Source organism: Gracilinanus agilis, chromosome 2, assembly GCF_016433145.1.
Source record: "Gracilinanus agilis isolate LMUSP501 chromosome 2, AgileGrace, whole genome shotgun sequence".
NCBI classification, from domain to species: Eukaryota; Metazoa; Chordata; class Mammalia; order Didelphimorphia; family Didelphidae; genus Gracilinanus; species Gracilinanus agilis.
Genome location: NC_058131.1, coordinates 235,607,364 through 235,625,993, shown reverse-complemented (window position 1 = coordinate 235,625,993; position 18,630 = coordinate 235,607,364). Strand labels below are relative to the sequence as shown.

General features: G+C 33.7%; 1 protein-coding gene across 1 annotated transcript in view; it reads left to right on the top strand.

Annotated features, from left to right (window-relative positions):
• Positions 1 to 18,630, top strand: part of NCOA1 (nuclear receptor coactivator 1) — a 228,160-nt gene that overhangs the window by 130,039 nt on the left and 79,491 nt on the right. The window contains exons 5-7 of the mRNA XM_044663767.1: positions 1,232 to 1,398; positions 11,882 to 11,979; positions 15,953 to 16,130. Of these exons, the coding sequence (XP_044519702.1) occupies positions 1,232 to 1,398; positions 11,882 to 11,979; positions 15,953 to 16,130 (443 nt within the window). The remainder of the gene's footprint in view (positions 1 to 1,231; positions 1,399 to 11,881; positions 11,980 to 15,952; positions 16,131 to 18,630) is intronic.

Below are 18,630 nucleotides of genomic sequence, written 5' to 3'. Positions count from 1 at the left end.
GGTTTTCTTGGCAAAGATATTAGAATGGATTTACCATTTCCTTCTCTGGTGGACTAAGGCAAACAAGTGAAGTGGCTTGCCCATATAGTTAGTAAGTGTCTGAGGCCAGATTTAAGCTCAGGTTTTCCTCAGGCCCAGTGCCCTAACCATTGAGAAACCATGCTTCCTTGAAGAGATTTTGGAGATTGTCTAATCCAACTCTTGTTTTCAGAATAAGGAAATTATTGCCCAGTAAAGTTGTGTCTGGCCAGCATCTCATGGGAACTAAATGGCAGTCAGGAGATGAACCTGTTTCTTTAACTCCAAATACAGTAATCTTCCCACTATACTACATTACTTTCTGTGAAGTTTTATTTCTTATGTTTCTGAGAATCTATAGGCTGTTACTTTTGTATTTGGAAAAAAACTTGTAATAAATAAGTTACTGTTTTCTTCTGTTTAAAGTTAGAACTTTTTTTGGTTGGAAGTGGGGTCCTTTTTGCATTTTCTTTGTGGAAAGGCTTGTACTGATGCCCAATATGTAATATTTCCTGATAAAAAATAAAGAGTTAATCATATTTTTAATTTTATTATTCGTATAGGAAAGGGGAAAGGAAACAAGCATTTATATAGTATCTATTATTTATCAGGTACTATTAAGTACTTTCCAAATATTACCTCATTTTTAATCTTCACAACAATCTTGTAAGATAGGTGCAGTTAATATCCCCATTTATAGATAACAGAACTGAGGCAAACAAAGGTTTTGACTTTTACACAGCTAGTAAATGTCTGAGGCCAAATTTAAACTCAGGTCTTTCTGATTCCTTGCTCTACTATCTTGCTGTACCACCTAGCTGTTTGTATAGTTATCCCTTGCCTTAATAAAACCAAATATGTAGAAAACTCAGGCGTAAAACAGACAGAATAAGGGATTATACAGACATCATAAAAGTATTCTATACACAACCAAATAATTTCCTGTTAGGTTTCTTTTAATTTGATGTATGCTGTATTTTGAGGAACATTTTCTAGCTTAATAGAAAGAAAGTCTTTTAATTAGTTTTTTCCTTGTGGTTCCTGATGCAGTTCCTGTCTTTTAAATGGGTTCACGTTGGTTTCTCAATCTGTCTTTGAGTTCTGTAAAAAAATTAAGGGTCCCTAAATAGATATTTGCCTCTTAAATGCCACACTGTGGAAAAATAGAAGGTAGCAACAAAAATGATAATAATTTGATTTTCTTTTTTAATAGCACTGAAAAGAGGCGCAGGGAACAAGAAAATAAATATTTAGAAGAGCTGGCTGAATTACTGTCTGCAAACATTGGTGATATTGATAGCCTGAGTGTAAAACCAGACAAATGCAAGATTTTGAAGAAAACAGTCGATCAGATTCAGCAAATGAAAAGAATGGAACAAGGTAAAATTACTGTTATTTTTAAAATACTTTTAAAAAAATCTGAACCTATACCCCAAATAAAATAAGCATTTCCACATACATCTTAGAATAGATTTCATATAAAATATTAATCTTTATTATTTAGTGCTTGCTTTACTTTTTAAGTATATAATAAAATTAGTATGTAACTTTCCAAGCTGTCTTGATTGTGATTCATTCTGTTCCTCATTTTTGTTTCCAGAACCCTATCCATATTTTTCTCCCAGTTGAAAAGCAAAGCAAAGCAAAACCCTTATACATCATCAAGCAAAATAAATTTCTACCTTGGTAATGTTTGAGTCCTCTCTGTCAGGAGATGGACAGCATGTTTCATTATTGGTCATTTGGAATTATGGATGTTCATGACATTGATAAGAATTATTAAGTCTTTCAAAACTGATTTTCCTTACATTGTTTTTGTAATTGTATAAATTATTTTCCTGGTTCTAGTCATTTCACTCTCCCTTAGCTCATACAGGTCTACCCAGCTTTCTTTGAAATTATCTTTTTCATCATTTCTTATGGTTCAATAATATTCCATTACATTAACATATCATAATTTGTTCTGCCATTCCCCAGTTAATGGGCACAGATATTTTCATTCTTATAATAAAAAGAACTGCTATAAATATTTTTTAAATATGGATCCTTTCTTTTTTCTTTGATCTCTTTAAGGCAAAAGATTACTAGTAGTAATCACTGGATCAAAGGATATTTATGCACAGAATAGTTATTTTGGAGGCAAATGTTGCTTTTTTTTTACTGCTACACTATATAATCTATTTTTTTTTAGAAATATTTAAATTAAGGAAATTCCTATTTTATGGTATTTTGTAATCAATACTTCGTGTGAATCTGCATTTTCTTATTGCATTTGCTGTGTGATGACTTAATTACTCTGACAGTGAATGTACTAAACAATGCAACTGATTTGCAGATTAGGAAAGTTTTGAAATATTTCTTGAAAATTTTTTGTTGCAAGTATAATTGTACTAAAATTGATATAAGGAACTATATGACTTCATTAACCTTTTTTAGAAAACTACAGCGCTTTAAACATTCATCATATATGTCAGAATAATATTAGAGTTATGAAGAGCTTATACTAACTTTTAAAAATGCAGATCCTATGTTTATGCCATTTTCCCTAAAATAATACAAAATAAAGAAGGAGGAATTAAGAAAATGAAAAAATATTTTAAATATTTCAAGAAATTTGCTTCTTTGTGTCATTTGCTGGGAAAGAAAAGCTGTTATCTACTTCTGAGAGAAATCTGTAGCATTGGACTTGACTTGATACACAAGTGCAAAGTCATAGTTATTATAATCACTTAATTTTTAAAAGTAAAATTTATTAAGATTTTTTTATTGATACCTATTTTATTATATCCTAATTTGTAGTAGGAGTGAAACTTTTTTTATATAGACTGGGCTGATCTTTAGGGGATAGCAAGGCCATTTGGCTTCTTGTTGCCTGAAGCATTAAATACCTGGGCTAAGGAGAATTGATAATAAAAGATTTGCAGAAGACTTTTACCCTTCAGGTATTGTCTTCCAGACCCAGTGACCAATGTCATGGTTATGGGGAGATAAAATGTAATAACATTTCATCCATAATATTCTTTTTTTAAAAAACCCTTACACTGTTCATCTTCCCATCAATATTCTGTATTGGTTCCAAGGCAGAAGAATGGTAAGGGGTAACAATGAGGATTAAGTGATGTGGAGATTAAAATTAATATACAAGAACTAATGAGCATTAAGTGATGTGGAGATTAAAATTAATATACAAGAACTAAGTATTATATTTTATACATTTTTACCAATAATAAACTAACATAAAAAAGTTGACTAAAAAGGTATTAACCCAGCCTGCTCAGGAGAGCAAAAGAGAGAAAAAGGGAAGAGTTACAACAAACTATATACAAACATGAAGATGCAAAAGTAGACAAAGGGAAAAGCATTCTGGGTAATATAGAAAGGAAGTTTGGGTAATGTAGTTTTAGGGATTCAAGATATATCTAACTATACAGTGACTTGCAGGGTCACATAGCTAAGAAGTACCTGAGGCCAAATTAAAACCTTGGTACTCTGGCCAGAGTTACCCAGCACCCCATAATTCCTTTTTAACTTTAGAAATTGTATTCTTTTAATCTCTTTATATGAGTAAATATTTTTTTTTGGTATTTTGTGCCCCCCAAAAAGTGCCTCATTATATTATAACTCCTCAGTTGGAATCACTAGACTGGCTTGTATTTTATCCAGGCCCAGAATATTTATTAGGAGTTTTTTGGGAAGTTAATGAATTAATATAGTTTTATTTATTTCATTACTTTTTTCAAATACATGTAAAAACTTTATGTAGATATGTAGATATATGTGTGTGTGTCTGAGTATAATTTTGAGTTCCAAATTTTCTCCTGACCCCTTTAGAAGTCCCTTTCCAAATTAGCCATGTTGCAAAAGAAAAAAAATTCATAAAAACAAGAAAAATAAAAAATTTTAAACCCAAGAGTGATAAGGGCTAGGCCATGGGGGTTAAATGAGTTGCCCACGGTCACACAGCTAGGAAATGTCTGAGGCCAGATTTCAATCTAGGACCTCCCATCTCTAGGCATGGTTCTCAATCCACAGAGCTATCCAGCTGCCTCCCAAAAAATAAATTTTTAAAAGCTGAATTGCATTTACAGTTCATCAGTTCTCTCTTGAGGTAGATAACAATTTCCCCCAAGGGTCCTTTAGAATTACCTTGGATCAATGTCTTAATCAAAGTAGCTAAGTCTTTTACAGTTGATCATCCTTAACAATATTGCTATTACTATGCTCAGTGTTCTGACTCTGCTTACTTCACTTTGCATCAGTTCATATAAGTCTTCCCAAGTTTTTCTGAAACCATTCTGCTCATCATTCCTTAAGCATAATAGTATTCCATCATACTCATACAACATAATTTGTTCAGCCATTCCTTAATTTATGGGCATATTCTCAATTTCCAAAACTATGCTAATATTTTTGTTATAAATAAATCCTTTTCCCATTTCTTTGATCTCTTTGGAATATAGACCTAGTAGTGGTATTGCTAGGTCAACAGATTTGCACAGTTTTGTAGCCCTTCAAGTGTAATTCCAAATTGTTCTTCCTAAATGCTGGTCTAGTTTACAACTCTGCCTACAATGCATTCATGTCCCAATTTTTCCACATCTCCTCTATCATTTCTCCTTTTCCTTTTCTGTTATGTTAACTAATCTAATATAAATCAGGTGGCACCTCAGAGGCAGTGATATAGAGCATTTTTTATGTGACTTGATATTTTTTTATTTCATCTGAAAATTTTCTATTTATATTTTTTAACCCTTTATCAATTGGGCAATGGCTTTTGATTTTATAAATTTGGTTCAATTCTCTCTATATTTGAAAAATTAAGCCCTCTTTTACTTGCTATAAATTTTTCCCCCCATAGCTTCCTATTTTCCTTCTAATTTTGGCTGTATTCATTTGTTTGTGTGAAATTTTTTTAATTTCATGTAATCAAAACTGTCCATTTTACTTCAAATGATCCTCTCTATCTTATATTGGTTATAAACTCTTCCCTTACCCATAGGTCTGCCAGGAACTTTTTTCCGTGTTCCTCTAATTTACTAATGATTCACCCTTTATGTCTAAATCATTTGTTTATTTTGACTATTTGTTGGAATACAGTGTGAGATTTTGGTTTGCGCCTAGTTTCTTCTAACTTGCTTTCTAGTTTTCCCAGCAATTTTTGTGAAATGAGTTCTTACCCTAAAAACTTGGAACTTTCGAGTTTATCAAACCCCAAATTGCTCTGGTCATTTTTTGCTTTTATGTACCAAATCTATTTCACTGATGTAAAACTCATTTCTTAGCCTATACCAGATTGTTTTTATTCTTTGTAATATAGTTTGAAATATGGTACTGCTAGTCTGCCTTCACATTTTCCCCCATTAATTCCCTTGAATTCTTGACTACTTGTTCTTCCAGGTGAGTTTTTATTATTTTTTTCTAGCTCTATAAAAGAATTCCTTGGTACTTTGATTAGAATGACCCTGAATAAGTAAATTAACATGGGTAGAATTGTCATTTTTATTATATTGGCTTGGCCTACCCATGAGCAATTAATATTTCTCCAATTGTTTAGATCTCTATTTGTGCAAAAAGTGTTTATATAGTCCCTGGGTTTTTTTTTTAATCCTTATCTTTTGTCTTGGAATGAATATTGTGTATTAGTTTCCAGGCAGAAGAGTGGTATAAGGGCTAGGCAATGGAGGTTAAGTGATTTGCCCGGGATCATACAGCTTGGAAGTATCTGAGGTGAGATTAGAACCAGGATCTCCTGTCCAGGTTTCAATCCACTGAGCCTTTTACCCCCCACCCCCAATTTGTCTTGCTAGATACTGACTTCCCAAATATTTAAATTGTCTACAGTTATTTTAAGTGGACCTTTTTCTTTATCTCTTCCTCCTGGGTTTTGTTGGTAGTACATAGATATCTGACAATTTATGTGGCTTTATTTATATCCTGCTACATTGCTTAAGTAGTTAATTGTTTTAGCCAGTTTCTTAATTGATATTCTAGGGTTCTCTAAATATTTCATCATATTATCTGCAAAAGTAATAGTTTTATTTCTCCATGCCTATTTTTATTTCTCTAATTTCTTTTTCTTTTTCTGGTCTTATTACTATAGCTAGCATTTCTAATTCAGTATTGAATAATAGGGGTGATAATAGGCATCCTTGCTGCATTACTAATCTTAATGGGAAAATTTCTGGTTTATCCTCATTACAGATATTGGTTTTGGATAGATCCTATTATTTTAAGAAAGGCTTCATCGATTCCTATGTTTTCTAATGTTTTTAATAGAATGGGTGTTATGTTTTGTCAAAAGCTTTTTCTGTGTCTATTGATATGAACATAAGGTTTTTGTCATTTTTGTTTATCATATGGTGAATTATGCTTATACTTTTCATAATAAACCAGCCCTTCATTTCTGGTATAAATTCTACCTGATTGTATTATATGATCTTTGTGACATAATTGCTGTAATCTCCTTGTTAGTATTTTATTTAAATTTTTTTTGCATTGATATTCATTAAGGGATTTGTTCTTGTTTTTTGCTCTCCCTGGTTTAGATATCAGGACCATATTTATGTTATAAAAGGAATTTGATAGGATTCTTTCTTTACCTTCTTATTCAAATAGCTTAGCATTGCAATTAATTGTTTGTAAAATTATTTGGTAGGCTTTTCTAGGTAAAGCCATATGGGCCTTGTTTTTTAGTGAGCTTATTTATGGCTTGTTCAATTTTTTTTTTTAAGACAGTAAGGTTATTGAAGTATTTTATTTCCTCTTCAGTTAATCTAGGCACTTTATTATTTTTGTTAAAGATTCACCAGTTTCACTTAGATTATTAGTTTTTCTGACACAATAATTGAGCAAAATAACTCCTAGTAATTGTTTTAATTTCATTTTCATTTTGTTACTGGTAATTTGGTATTTTTTAAAAATCAAATTAAGCAATGGTTCCTGTATTTTTCTGGGTGTTTCCCCCCATAAAACTGACTCCAAGTTATACTTTCAATTTTATTAATTTCTCTTGATTTTTTTAGGGTTTCCACTCTGGTGTTTAATAGGGAATTTACCCTAGGTTTTTTTAATTGCATTTCCATATCACTGCTCTGCTCTTTATTTATTTTGTTGATGTATACATTTAGAGGCTTAAAAATTCCCCCAAGCACTGCTTTGGTTGTATCCCACAAATTTTGTTATGTTGTCCCATTATTGTCATTCTCCTTAATGAAATTATTATTCCTTTGGTCTACTCATGCTTTAGGAACTAGATTATTTAGTTTGCTTTTGATTTTTTAATCTATGCTTACATGCTCCTTATTTAAGTGTAATTTTCAATGCATCATGGTCTGAAAAGGATGCATTTCAAAATTCTGCTTTTCTGCATTTGGTTGTAAGTTTTTAATGCCCTAATTTCTGAAAGTGCCAAGACAGGTGAGAAAGTATATTCCTTTCTATTTCCATTTAATTTTCTTCAGAGGTATACCACATTTAACTTTTCTAAAATTCTATTCAGCTCTTTTCTTTATGTATTTTATGTTAGATGTACTTAGCTCTGAGTGAGGAAAATTGAGGTTTCCTTCTAATATAGTTTTGTTATCTATTCCCTCTTGGAAATTATTTAACTTTTCCTTTAAGAATTTGAATGCTTTGCTATTTAATGTATATGTTGATATCTACTCATTGCCTATGATGCCTTTTAGTAAGATGTAGTTTCCCTACTTATTTCTTTTAATTAGATATATTTTTACTTTTGCTTTGTGTAAGATAATGATGCTATCCCTGCCTTTTTGTTAGCTGAAGTCTGATTCTGTTTGAGCCTCATATTTTAACTCTGTGTGTGTCTCTTTCAAATGTGTTTCTTATAAGCAATATATTACTAGATTTTGGTTTCTAATTCATCTGCTGTCCTCTTCTATTTTATGGGTGAATTCATCCCATTCACAGTCACAGTTATGATTACCAACTATGTATTTTCCCTCCATCTTATTGTCTTCTATTTATCCTTTTTTCTCTATTTTAATCCTCCTAAAATTTGTTTCACATCTGACCCAGAATATTTCTTTTAGCAGATGGAGATTGTTTTGAGATAGTTTGGGGTTTTAATTATTTTTCTTTTTTTTTTTTTAAGTGGGAAGATGTGTTTTCCAATAAAGGATAACCCTGGGATAATTAAATGGCCAAATTCAAGATTTTGGTTTTCTGAGGCTAAAATGTTGTTTGATGTTTATGGGAAGCATTTAATATTGTGTAAGGAGAAAGATTCCATTTATTCTATGAGATTAATGAGATGGACACTGGGGGGGTCATAAGGAAAAAAATAAAAGCATAATAATATTAAATATTCCTTGGCTTTTGTTGATAGTTTGGATAAAGATAAATTATCATTGCATATTAGGCAATTGCATGAATTTTTGATCTTCAAACATTGTACTTTGATGCAACGAAAGGATCTGGAAATTACAGGTGAAAAGAATAGTTCTAATATAGATTAATGGACTTCAAAGTATAATTTCTGAGTGAGCAGTTTTGTTAGAGGGAAAAATCTCATTACTGAGATTTAAGTTTTATAAAATGGAGGAAAATAGGATAGGAGTGATGATGAATAAAAATCAGAACAGTTGTTAAAATTGATGATGGCCACAGTTTATATTTTACTGCTGCTTTGAATATTTCCCTGGGGAGTAACTTCCTTTATGAGGGATTCAGAGGATGAGTGAGTTAGTAGCTAGCAAATTAATCATTAGATGGGGGTGATTAGGGTATGCACTAAGGGGAAATTTGGAGTTTTTGTCAGTTGGAGATTTCCATTAGCTGCATTTACTTGAAGATTTGCTTTTTGGAAAGTCAGCTGGATCAATTAGTAGCTCTAGAAGCTAGATAAACTGAGAAGATTTCATCAAGATGACTTATTTCTACAGCCAGGTTTCCTAATGGAGAATAGCAGTAACGGTATAATTTTAAAAAGAAATAGGTTTGGTGGACTAGGTTCCCTTCCTTTTTTTTCCTCCATGTCCCAGTAGCCTGCCTCCCTAATCTGCCTCATTGTGACTATACTTCTACCTTAATCACATCAGACTTTGACTCTAGGCCTTTCTTTATCAGAAGTACTTATTTTAAAGGCCCCCACTGATAAATTGATGAAGGAGATGGGTCAGTCAGTCCTACCTTTCCAGGCTTTCTTCTCCCTGTGCACTCTGTCATCCAGCTTGGTTGGTATAATTGTTGTACCCTGCACTTGACACTTCAACTCTTAACTCCGTGCCATTGTACTGGCTACACAGGCTTAGGTGCCAACCACATTCAAGCAATGAAGTGCCTTGTTTAGGGAACAGCCACGAAGCAGGTCACTAAGGTAAAAAACTCACAGTAAGGGGGGGCTAAGTTATGAAAAGCTTTGAATGCCAAACACTGCATTTTATTTTTTGTCTTTGGGGCAACTGGAAGTTACTAGAGTTTATTGAATAGGAGAGTGGCATGCTCAGACCTTTGTTTTAGAAAAATCATTTCAGTGGCTGAATGGAGAATAGACTAGACTGGAAAGAGACTTGAGGCAAGGAGACCTTGCTTGATAAAAGCAGCTAAGTCTTTCACTGTTGGTCATTCTTACAATATTGGTTACTTTGTACATCTAACCTTTTGTTGCTGTTATTGGTATCATATTCAGGTATATCTTTGATTCTTAAAAGCATCTCTTCCCCCATCTGTTTTCTAGATTTGGTGTTTTTGCTATGAGATACCTCATATTTTCTTCTTTTTTTTTCCCCCATCTATTAACTTTGTTTTACTGGTTCCTGTTCTTTCATGGTGTCATTAACTTCTGTTTGGTGAATTTTAAGTTTCAAAGGATTGCTTTCTTGTGTAAGATTTTTTTTTTTGTACCTTTTGTTCTAAGCCATTAGTTTTTCTTATCTTTCTTACATCATTCTCATTTTCTTTTCTCATTTTCCCCCCTACCACTTTCATTTAGTTTTATTTTTTTTAATCAATTAAACTCTTGCTTTTTCTCTTCTAGAATTTCTGGTTGGAACTTGTGCCAAATTTGTTTTTTTAATGGGATTTTATTTATTTTCCTTTGACGTTTTGCTTGGGGATATTTTAGAGTCAGTTCCTATCTTTTCAGTTTTTATTTTTTTGTAATTACTATAGTAACTCTTCATTGTGGTATTCTTTTTTAATTTGCTCATTCTTCTAGCCTACTTCATAGCTTTGAACTTTATATTAGGTTTTTTTCTGCTCAATTTAGTAATGAGGGGAATGTGTAACCTTAGGTCCTTTTGCTACTTTCTCAGGGTGAGTGATCTCAGAGACAGTTCAGGCTGGAGACCTGGAAATTTTAATTGCTTCCAAATGCTGTGATCTGTGGCAAAGTCTGATCCCTGATCTTTTCCTTTTCCTCTTCTTCTGAGCTCTTCAAGTTCCTGATGCAATTTTGGGTTTGAAGAAGGCATCCCTCAGGTTGTCTTTGGTTGTTAATTCCTGGAGTCTATTTCTGGATTCAGCCACTATCAACCCTCTAGGAACACTTGCAAATCTGTAGTGATAAAATTGCAGGCTTTCTTTTGGTTTGGTATTCCTCCTCTGATTACAGTAGGCTTCAACCTGGGACTAGAAAGTAGAACTGAGTCCTTAGTCTGCTCCTAGGGTTAGATCCACTATAATCTTGGTGGCCTCTGAACTTATTCCTTGCTGAACCTGGAGCAGCTCTTCTCTGCCACCCTTGGGCACAAGTCTTCATTGCAGTCCACCCTGAATCTGTGATCCAAAACTGGGTATTGAGTGGCTAAGTTGCTAGATGACATCAGTTCCTGAAACATACTCTACTTCAGGGACCATCTGGGATAACTTCCTGTCTCAGTGTGTTCTCCCTCCCTCTCTCCCTCTGCAATCATGACTTGGTCACTAGTCCTATTGATTCTTCATACTATTTTTTGGATTTACTTCTTCATTTCAGTTCTCACTGCCACCCTTATTATCTAAGGTTTCTTAACTTCATATCTGAATTACTAAGGCCCCTTCAAACTCAGTTTGCATATTACCAGATTATACTCAATAAAAGATGACTTAATTTCACTTTTGTGCCTAAGGATATTTGTTGATTATATCAAGTCCAAATTCCTCTGACCTTTTCAGATTTCTCTATTTCTACCAACTCAAACTTTATTCTTGTTATGTCACAACACAAATATGAATAAATAAGCAAAGCATTTATTAACATTTACTTTTTGCAGAACATTGTGGCAAACACTGGAAATACAAATTTAAATGTCATACAGCCCTTACTTTCAGGGAACTCACATTTTAATAGGGGAGATAGCACAGAAAGTTTTCATCTTCAAGTTATATCAGAGGCAAAGAAGATGGTAAAACCTTTTCTTTTGTGTCATTTTCATCGATCAGTTTATATCTATTTCTATTTTTGATCTGTTTGACAGTGCCAAGAATTTGGTGATTGCTTCCTGGTATGATTGTTGAGGACATTGTACTGGAAGTGGTGCTAATTTCCTATGCTCCTATGCTTTTAAGTTCACGATCTTTGGCTTTCTCCATCAGAATCCAAAGGAGTTGGTGGTAGTATCAGCCTGAATTGCCTGGCACATAGTGCCTCCCTGCTGCCCTGGCTAGGCCAATTTGCTTGCCTCGTTTGTTGCAGTTAGCTGGCAATTAGTTGGCCTCTTCTCAGAGAGAGATTATTTCTCTCAATGGTGGTGGCTAGACAATCATCTCTCCTAGATTCTCACTTGATAAAAGGAGTAAACTAGGTAATTTGTTTAGATAATAATTCTGTTATCTTTGATCCACAGAATTGACATTTTCTGTGACTTTTCCATTTAGTACTCAATAATCAAAATTAGTTGACAAAAACTTTCTTTTAATACAGAGAAAACAGCAACTGATGATGACGTCCAGAAATCAGACATCTCATCAAGTAGTCAAGGAGTGATTGAAAAAGAATCTTTGGGACCCCTTCTTTTGGAGGTTAGTATGCTCACTAATAATAAAGTAATCATTAAGTCTTATGTAAAGGGTTTAAAAATTATGGTTGGACTGAATATGCAAGAGGGTGGTCACCAGGAATTTATTAAATTCCAAATGAAAAACTCAAATCAAAATGACTTTTATGGTAGTTTATTTACAATTAGGAAGAGAGAGTGAAAGTAAGAAAATCAGAGAGAGGATAGGCAAGATATCTAACCTAACACGCTAAATATTTTGCTCTTCCCCTGGCTCAACCCAGGCAGGGCTAATTAGTCCTCAATTGGAGGGGCCTCAGCCTTGAGCTGAGGGCCTGGTGATGAATAAAGCAAGGATGTCAGTCACTAAGCCTCTCTTAAAAGGAGAGTCCCTTCAGAAAAATCCAGAAAGGAGTCAGTCTTTTTCCATGTGGTACTTCAAAGGGAGAGATTTAAGAACAGTCTCACCAAGTCCAAGGTCTCAGGTCCAGTAAGCAGATTCTTCATCAGTCTCGAACTCGGAACTACAAAGAAGTAGTCCCATAGGAAGTTGTAACTCTTTTTTAAAGGCGCTTCTTTTGCGTCACTTCCTGTGCATTCCTTCTATTTTATGTGTCTAAAGCTTTGCTTAGGATTGCCCAGAGGGCAGTCAGTTGACTCTGATTCGTTGCCCACTTTCTCATACATGGGTTACAGACTTCCCTCACTGTAAGTGGGGTGTTCACACTTTTGGTGATTAAATCTAAAAATATGCATGGTAGGATTAATCCCATCTTCACACTTACTTTGCCAAGATCAGAATTTTTCCACATGTAACACTTGAAATAAATCTGAAACTAATTAAGGACATGCTTCATGATGAGCAGTTTTGAAAACAATTTTTGTAGAAGCTAATGCATGATCCCTTCCAGAAAACTTTTGTAAAAAATGCTGTCAGAAAGATGATAAAGAGGACTAAAATTGTAAAGAAAGTGTTTTTAACATACTTATTTTTAATACTTCCAAATACTATTTGAATTAGCTAATAATACAAATTATCTTTTAAATCTTAGCCCTTAACCTCAGGCTAAATCTATCCATATGATCCATAAATACACCACCCACATGTGGTAGCAGCATTATTATTAAGGCATACTGGATGTATATCCTTTCTTATTTTTGCCATTCCTCATCTTTCCTATTCTAAATTGATAGCAGTTTTGGCTATGACATCAATAAAGACTTAATGAGAAACGTTCATGGTTCTCATTTCACCATCCTTCCAGGTTAACTGGTTCTAAGTACAATACTTTGACTCACACATAAGGTAGTAGTAATCAATCAATTGCCAAGTAATCAACAATCAAAACCCAAAATTGAACAAAATGAAGTCCCTGAAATTAACACAAAAACATTCTATAAGATATTGTTTACTTAGCATTCCTGTTTTTTATAGCCTGTTTTTGAATGGGAAAAATAAAAAAAGATAGAATTAGGCCATATCCACAAAGCCTATACTATCCTCAGAAGCCTCCAGTTAATTCAGCCAATCTTCTTATTGTATTATTCTTTCCCGTATTTAAACAAATGAGATAGAGTCTATTCTCTAGTTGGGAAATCACCAAACATATACAAGGGATTTCCTTAAGAACATTTAAATCTTATAAACCAATACAAATTAGTACAGTGTAAACAGTATACTTAAGGATTTTAGATGGCATGGTGAAATAGATCACTGAAACTAAAGTTGGGGGTTCGGATTAACCAAAAATATCATCACAAAAGTAGGAAAGGAAAAGTCACCCCCAAAACCCATGATTGAATACTTTTCCCCTTTCCTATTTTCTTGCATATTTTGGTATGTAGACCTGTTCTGTAGCTACCAAGCCGTCTTTCTAGGCATCTGGGAACTCTCTTTAAAAACAGAAACCTGGCTCCTCATATTGTTAAATTGCTTTGTCCTAAGGAATAGATTGTAAAAAAACAACATTGTATGTGCCTTTGGCTACAAATAGGAAACCCCATGTTTAGAGCATTGATGTATCTCAAGATTAAAGATATTCATGAAGTCTTAGGTTCAACATAATTTTATTTTATGTATACTTGTGATGTTTTTCTCAACTTTATTTTGCATGTTGTTTCTTGCTATTTTTATTCAAATTTAAGATATAAATAAAGGAACTATTGGGGGTAAGATTAGGAATTCCATTTCATCTATTAGTTTGATTTTTTTATTTTTACTTTTTCACTCATTTATAGTATTTAGCCCCCCACCTCCGCAAATATACCTTGCTTTTAACCTTTCTTTATTTTCCCCAGGCTATTTCCTATAGTTATAGAATCTTAGATCAGTGAGAGACCTAAAATCAATTCTTTTCTATCCCTCAGCCATCAAGTACAAGAATACCTTCTGTAAAGCCTGTAAGAAAGACAGAAAGGGGGCAGTTGGGTAGCTCAATGGATTGAGAGCCAGGCCTAGAAACAGGAGGTCCTAGGTTCAAATCTGGTCTCAGACACTTCCTAGCTGTGTGACCCTGGGCAAGTCACTTGACCCTCATTGCCTAGCCCTTACCACTCTTCTGCCTTGTCTTGGAGCCAATACACAGTATTGACTCCAAGATGGAAGATAAGGGTTTAAAAAAAAAAAAGAAAGAAAGAAAATCAAATTATATTTCACTGTAGTGAATCAACTTCCTGTTGTAGTTGCTATTGGAATACAAAGGAAGCAAGGATAGAATCTATAATATTTCTTTCAGAGTAGGGCCTATAGCACTTTTATAATTTTATTCCCATGCTTTCCTCTGTGACTGGCATATAATTAAACACATAACAAGTGCTTTTAAAATTATGTGTTTAAGGATGCAAAGTATTGAAGAACTTATAAACACAACCCTCAAAAATATTAATTGATGTAAGTAAAAACTCACTAATTCAGAGTAATAGAGCTTGTTCATGTTGGTGAAAAGTCTATATTTGAAATATTTTAAATGTAAAGTGTATTACTTCATTTTTTTTTTTTGTTGTTCGTTTTTTGTTTTTTTATCCTGGGACTCCATTCTAGGAGGATAGGGCCACAACCAGTAGGCAATGGGTCGCTCAGGGTCACCCAGCTGGGAAGTGTCTGAGCCCGGATTTGAACCTAGGACCTTTCATCTCTAGGCCTGGCTCTCAATCCACTGAGCTAGCCCAACTGCCCCTACTTAAGGTTGCAGTTTCTTTAGCAGATGTAGTTTTTACAGGGTGGGGTTGCTAGCCCCACGCCCAACCCTCCTCCTTTTTCATCCTGGCTAGGGACTGTCCTTAGCCCAGGAGTGGTAAGGGTTGTACAATAAGGTAATTTATTTAAATGTGTTTTAATGTTTTCCCAGCTCCACTTTCAGGTATAAAGCTTGTTTGTAATTTTACTTGAATAGTCATATCTCCCACCCCTCACAAAGCTACATTCCAGGCAGGTAATTCTTGAGCAATTGCTATGGATCTATCATGCTGTGCTTGGGTTTTTGGTTTATTTCTTTTAAGAAATCCTAATTAGTTATAGTATAGATAGTACTTTTAGATTGCTTGGAATCTTCCCATATGAGCATCCTTCTCAATAGAAAATGAAATCAAATTTAATGAGGATTGAAAGTTTTTTTCAGATAATGACATTTTTAAAAAGGTTTAAGGCCATTTTTCTCCCAGGTCTTTTTAGAACTGCTTTAAAACAGGTTTTAAGTTACCAACTATTATTCAGTGCATTTATTTCAAATAAAATTTTTAAATTTTCAATTCTTAAAGTACTAGCCTAAAATATTAAGAAAACCTAAAAATGACTTATTCTTTGGAACTTATAGGGCCTCTGCAGCAATTTAATTTTAATCATTCCAGAATTGTCTTTTCTTAAAACAATGTATAATTATGATCTATTGGAATTCCAGTCTCTTCTACTTTAAATTAAATTTATATGGCTCATATAATAGGATTTTTCTTTTCTATCTCCTTTCTCTTACTAACTTGTCAAACATTTTTGGGCTTTGCAGGCCTTGGATGGATTTTTCTTTGTTGTGAATCGTGAAGGGAGAATTGTGTTTGTGTCAGAAAATGTGACCAGCTATTTAGGTTACAATCAGGAAGAACTGATGAATACCAGTGTCTACAGCATACTGCATGTGGGAGACCATGCAGAATTTGTCAAGAATCTGCTACCAAAATCACTAGGTAAAAAACAGTTTCTGTTGTTGTTTTTATTATTTTCAAGTCTCTTCCTCCATCCTATTGAAATAACATTGATCTTTTAAATTAACATATAACCCCATTTTATTCAACCTAAACTGTGATAAAATCTGATGATCTCCATAGTCTATTTTTACTAGTCAAATATGGAAATGACACAGTGTCTCTGTAATCTTGCCCTGTCATTTCCAAAATCAGACTCTCGTCCTCAGACTATGGTATAATTTTGTATCAGGAAGGGAAAGGGAAGAATATGAAACATATCTCAGAATGACATTTGTTTTAGCATTTGTTTTAGCATCATTTACAACCATAAGGAATAGCTTCCAACTTTTGCCATAGAACATTTTTAACAAATTTTTAATTATTTTACGAAACTTTTAACAGAATAAAAGAAGACAGGTGCAAGAAAACTAAGGAAAGAGGAACATAAAAGGGAAGGGCAACAGGAGAGCAAGAAATGGTAACTTTACTTGATAATATAGAATCAGAGTACTCAGTCCTACTTCTTAATCCAAAAGTAAATGTAAATAATCCTACCTGGTCTTTCTGTCCCCAAAGGACCATTCATAGTGTGCTCTATTATGAAATGTCACAGAATGAGCAGAAAAAGAGTTATACTATCTCTAGACTGGAGCTTTACTGTGGTAATCTGTCAAAACCTATAGATTCTTTTTAAGAATTATATTTTTAAATGCATAAATGTATATGATTATCAAATATAAATGATCAAATAAATATAGTTATAAAAATATTTTAAAACAAGATCATAAACCCTAGGTTAAAACTACCCTGTTCTTCTAAATCATATTAATTTGGAAAGAATTGAAGGCAGTGGGTACTGGAAAGCCTTTCCATTGATTCAGTGATTCCAGACACAACTAACATTTCGGCCGCCCACCCCCAACCCCCCTTTATTTCTCTCCCTCTTGTTTTTAAGAAAATGGGATATAGCATATATAAATTTTGATTGGATCGTGGAAATAAGAGGGTTTAGTGCTACTCAGAGAGTGTATGTCTTAGTAGACCACAGGATCCTACAACTGAAGAAACAAATGATTGGCTAGTGGGAGCTCTAAAGAACCACCAAAAAAAGATCTAACCAAAAGATTATAAATTATACCTTTAATGAGCCTTGCCTTGCCACTAATGTCAGAATGGTAGATGATAAAGAGTGGTAGAGTTGACTAAAGTAGTTCTGCTTTATTTTCCTAGCCCATAATAATATACAGTGGCATCAGCTATATGGTAGAGAACTATACAAAGTGGCATCAGTGTCCATGTCATAGTTTCTAATGAAGAAAGGCTTCTAATTTAAAGATATGTTAACCATCTTTTTATTCCTTTTGTAATTACTATTGACTTCACTATACAGTTCATTTGGGCCTTGTCATTTCCATATGGGGATAAATGCATAGCCAGTAGCATCATTAATGTTAATTGCAAAGAGAAAATTGTTGTACTGCTCCTAGTATTGGTTACATATATTGATCATATATTGACTGTATGCCATTTCAGCATTTTTCTCCTTATTTTACTACACTTCTCTCTTAAAAAATCCCAAATCATCAAAATGACTTAGTGTTTATGGCAAGTTATCAGACAGATTTTGGAGAAACTGTTGGTTACTGGAGTCATTACAAAGATTTCAGGATAAATTTCATATCCATAGGAACTGGAGAAGATAAATAATGTAAGCATTAGCTTAATTCTTTTTTTTTTTTTTTTTTTTTTTTTTTGCTGGGGGGGAGGGCGGGCGGTTATTTGTTTTTTAAACCCTTATCTTTTGTGGTAAGGGCTAGGAAGTGTCTGAGGCCAGATTTGAACCCAGGAACTTCCAGGTCTGCGCCTAGCCTTCAATCCACTCACTGAGCCACCTAGCTGCCCTCTTAATTCTTGTTTTCTAATGAGTACTTTTTTCTACCAGAACACATTCCCAAGGGCAAGTGATAAGATAAAATAACTAAAATTTTCATTGCTATAATTCCCATATCATCTAATTTGGTATAAATTTGTCCTCTAATCTGAGGGCATCTCAAAAGCATATATTCTCTTTTTACTCTTACTCAAAGAAAAGAAAAGAAAATCAGTTCTGGTCCTGAGATATCTTAGAGATTGATTCTGTTTTATGTCTTATCAGAATTTGAGTTCACAAAAGAATCTTAGTCGATCTAGTTTCCTTTGCCTTTTCTTAATGAATTATGGCAAGGGTTGCTCAGATCCCTTATGGTCATTCCCAGTGGTAGCTGCCTCATTTGTAGAATCTAGACCCTAGAATAGAATTTACTTTAATACCAGGCTCTGAATGAGCATAGTTCTTTACCTATATAAATTTTCCAAGTAGTTCACTGCTTCCTGCTTTAAGCAACCTCCCCAGGAAGTAAGGAAGCTTTAGTTCTGTAGCCATTCTTAGTTTTCAGAATAAGAGCTACATTCCGTATGTCATACAGAAAGGCAGATCTCAGTATCTTGAGACTGCCTTTGT